Source organism: Microtus ochrogaster, chromosome 10, assembly GCF_000317375.1.
Source record: "Microtus ochrogaster isolate Prairie Vole_2 chromosome 10, MicOch1.0, whole genome shotgun sequence".
In the NCBI taxonomy this organism is placed as follows: domain Eukaryota; kingdom Metazoa; phylum Chordata; class Mammalia; order Rodentia; family Cricetidae; genus Microtus; species Microtus ochrogaster.
In genome coordinates this window covers 52,100,510-52,104,394 of record NC_022016.1, presented here as the reverse complement: position 1 = coordinate 52,104,394, position 3,885 = coordinate 52,100,510, and the positions used below count along the sequence as shown (strand labels likewise).

Below are 3,885 nucleotides of genomic sequence, written 5' to 3'. Positions count from 1 at the left end.
GGTTTTTCGAGACAGGGTTTCTCTGTGGCTTTGGAGCCTGTCCTGGAACTAGCTCTGTAGACCAGGCTGGTCTCGAACTCACAGAGACCCACCTGCCTCTGCCTCCTGAGTGCTGGGATTAAAGGCGTGCGCCACCACCGCCCGGCTCAGAAATACTAATTTCTTATCACCATTTTATTTGATCCTGAAAACCTTAAAAGCTAGGACAGGTTTTTCTTATAAAAGCATAGATAGCATTGAAATCTTTTACAAATTCCTCATATTTCTGTGTCCTGTACAAAGTTCTGACAAAAGGATAGATGGTTTCCAAGAGCCTCAAGGAGACATCTGTGGAGGAGAGGGTGTAAGTTGGGTTCCAGAAGTTGGGCTAATTAGCCTTCCTTCTTCTCTTCCAGCACAACATGCCCTTCTGGAGGATCACAAACCATGGAGACCTGGTGTCCCTGCACCAGGCTTTAGAGCTTGACTTCCTCTGAGAACTGGAACGTAGAGCCTTCCTTCCTTGTGAGCTTCTTTTACCTCCGACAGGAGTCAGGCCAGAGCCCTCTGAGACCCTTCTCTCCTGTCTGTCTGTCTGTCTGTTTGTCTGTCTGTCTGTGTCTCAGCGCCCCTTCCCCTTCTCTTGTGCTCTTTCTCTCTCTCCATGGAATGCTGGCGAGAACACAATCAGAACCAACTGCAGTTTTTGCTAAGAGCAAGCCGCGGCCCTGTCCATAGTCCAGCAGGAGGTGGCTGGCTGGAACAGCAGACTTGATGCCGCTACTATGCTTTAGTTCTGTTTCATTCAAGAAAGAAGAACGAGAAAAGGCAATGCTTGGGGCACAGTTGCACCTTTGGTGCATGGACAGACTGGGAGCTCCTCCTCATCATGCTGATGGAAAATGTGTCCCATGAGAACATCTCCTGTAATCTTAGATGTAGAAGTCCTCTCCCAGTGAATGGGTATGTTACTTTTGTAGCTGAGGGTCTGGTCTCTGAAGCACTCCTACCCCCCTATGAAGAAAGCGGTGTGTAAAGTTTCCGTGACAGTGGTAATGGAAATGTCTGAAATACCTCTCTGTGTCAGCAGCACCCTTTAGTGGCCCAGGACTCTGCTTTCCAGGAGGCTCCTCGCTGTCTTAGGGCCCTGTCACTTACTAACTTTAGACTTTGGTGTCTCCCATCTTGTAAGCCTGTCTCCTGACCAGTCCTTCATCTGTAACCAAAAGTCACAACCCTGGGAACTCCTTCCCATAAACAATAAATCTACACCTTTAGCTCATAATTTAGAGACTGTGTCCCAAGAGGCTCACCCTCCAAATTGGAGAGAAGGGGCTTGGGGTCCTTAGGAATTTCATCCTTGGCTCCTGAGGTAGGAGTCTTCCTAGTGCTCCTTCTGCAGAGCAGCTCCTGTTCCCAGCAGATGCTTGCTCTGTGGCCAGCTCAGTCATCAGATAGATGTTGGGTTCACACTCCCTGCTCTCTCTCAAATCCACTTCTCTCCATGCAGCTCTGGCCAGCCCCCGCCCTCTCAGGTAAAGTCAAAAGGTCTTGAGAGCAGGCTACACCTGCTTCCTTTGCCCTGCACTTACATGCAGTTGTCCAAACTTATATTTGCCCAGATCTGTGTCTGGGAATAGAGAGCAGATTGTTAGAACCAAAACCCAGTTTCCCATGAAACACTCCATTTCTCAGATGCCATGATGAAGTGGGAAATCAGGTCAGAAATACTCTCTTGACTTAAATGCCTAAAAATGGAACCCTGAGCTAGTTGCAAGGGCCCTGTCAGCCTGCCCCAGATGCTTTGGAGGAGAGCCTGGGCATAGTCCCAGCCTTCAAGTCCAGCTAGGTTTTGTTTTTTGGCTTTGTTGTTATTGTTGTTGTTTTGTTTTGTTTGAAGGCACTGTCCCTTGAGGACCAATATGAGGTCCTTAATTGGGGTAAACTTCCCTAGAGGTGAGGAAATGTGCTACTCTGGTCCTCAGGAGGTCCTTGACCAACCACTGCTACAGTCACTGTCCCCAGAAACGCTGCAGCACAGAGGCTACCAGACAGCAGCAGAAAGGCTGGCACACCATCTGCAGAACTGTTGGCCAGTACTTCTGAGAGCAGCAGTTGAGGAAGGGGCTCAGACAGGAAGTGAGGTTGGTGTTCCATTTTAGTCACTCATTTGGCTTTGTTTTGAGATGGGGGTGGGAGCAAAGAGGTGGCATCTAAGCCTGACTTTCCTAGGCTACATTGAGCACCACCATCCCAACACTGCCCGGCCTTTTTTTGTGGTTCATCATAGAAAACTCGAGGATAAGTTTTACTTTGAAGCCTCCACCCCGTCCGTCGTTGCCAGTGTAGTTTCTTGTCCTGGACAAAGGCCACTTGTTGACTTCAGGCTTTTACAACTGTCAAGTGGTGATGCACAGCCTTCTGCACACAGGTCATACCATGAACACTTAAAGGGAAACTCTCCATTCTTAGAATGGAACATGGAATCCCTTTTCATCTTGCCCTGCCTGCCCAATTTAGCTCTCTTTACAAAAAGAATTTGGACTTGGCCAAGAGAAGCAAGGAGATACTGAGCTGAGGAGCCTCTGCTCTGGCAGCGACCATCAGGGCAGACAGGAAGCAGGGGTGTATTGGTGTACTGCTGCCCTTGGCATTGACTTTCCCTCCCTCCCACAAAGGCTTGGGTAGGAAAATGAGCTGGCAGCATTAGGAACTGTTGGTACTAGAAAGACGGCTTGCTAGTTAATAACACTAGCTGCTGGTACAGAGGTCAAGGTGTGAGCGCCCACAGGGCTGCTCACAACATCTGTAACTGTAGTTCCAGAGAACTAATGCCCTCTTTTGGCACCAAGCACTTACATACATGCAAGAAAACACTCAGAAAATAAAATTTCTTTTAAAAAATCAAAAGCTGTTGGAACTTGGAGCTGCAAGAAACTGGGTTGTTTGATTAAAAAGAGGCCGTCTTTACTGGACAGAGTGCCCTGAGCAATCGCTGGTGCATCCTTCCTTGCTGGATTCAGTGTTCTGAAGGGTTAGTGTAGACATCTCATGGTGTGGGCTGATTCTAGGAGTGTCCTGGGATATGAGGTGACTTTCGAATGTAAAACTGACTGTGCCTTAGCATCACCTGTCCAGTGCCCCTGGGACAGCTGGTGATGTCCGGGAGAATGGATCCCTGCTCCAGAATTTAGGTGCCTATTTTGGGCTTTTAATTTGGGGGTGTTCTGTCTTCTGTACAAGCTGGGTGTCAGATCTAGCGTCCCGAGAGACTTGGCACAGCTTGTTTGCGATTCACACAAATCCAGCCTTTGCAGCTCCATCTAGAATCTGATTGACATTGCAGTTGCAAGCGTGTGGCACTTCCAGACACTACTTTGAGTAGGAGTCACAGTTGACAAGAGCACCAGGCAAAGCAGGAGGGGGGGGCTATCTCCCAGGTGGCAAGCTTGGGCCCTCCTTCATTCCTTTCCAGGGTGTAGCAGAGGCCCTTCTTGAGTAAGTTTATGTTTCTTGCTGCTAACCTGGTCTTCATCTTCAAGAAGCTAGAACTATCCAGACAGACTTATTGTAGATGCCAAGTTGGAATTCTGAGGTCAAATATCTTATCCACAAGAGGCAAAAATCTGCTTGTGTCTCAGCCCTGTCCACAGGCCACCTGTCCTCCCTCTACCCTGAGTCCGCTCTAGCAAGCAAGGCTCCCTGGCTGCCTCCTAGCACACTGAGCGGAGCCATCCCATTAAGGACCATTTCTACTTGGATCACCACTCTCTCTCTGGACTTTAGATGCCTCTTTAGCAAGAAAAGGCATCAGTTGGGTTGGATATATTTATGTGACTGCGGGCATTTGTGGCTATAGAGTCCTTGATCATAATGTTATATGTAATGGGAACTATCTTATAAACT

The 3,885-nt window shown here is 48.4% G+C and overlaps 1 protein-coding gene across 4 annotated transcripts in view; it reads left to right on the top strand.

The window, feature by feature from the left end:
* Eya3 (EYA transcriptional coactivator and phosphatase 3) overlaps nt 1–2,883 on the top strand; it is an 89,129-nt gene extending 86,246 nt beyond the window's left edge. For all 4 annotated transcript variants that reach the window (XM_005353121.3, XM_026781986.1, XM_005353120.3 and 1 more), the window contains one exon: nt 396–2,883. In XM_005353121.3, the coding sequence (XP_005353178.1) occupies nt 396–476 (81 nt within the window). In that variant the 3' untranslated portion in view covers nt 477–2,883. The remainder of the gene's footprint in view (nt 1–395) is intronic.
* Nucleotides 2,884–3,885: the final 1,002 nt, after the last annotated feature.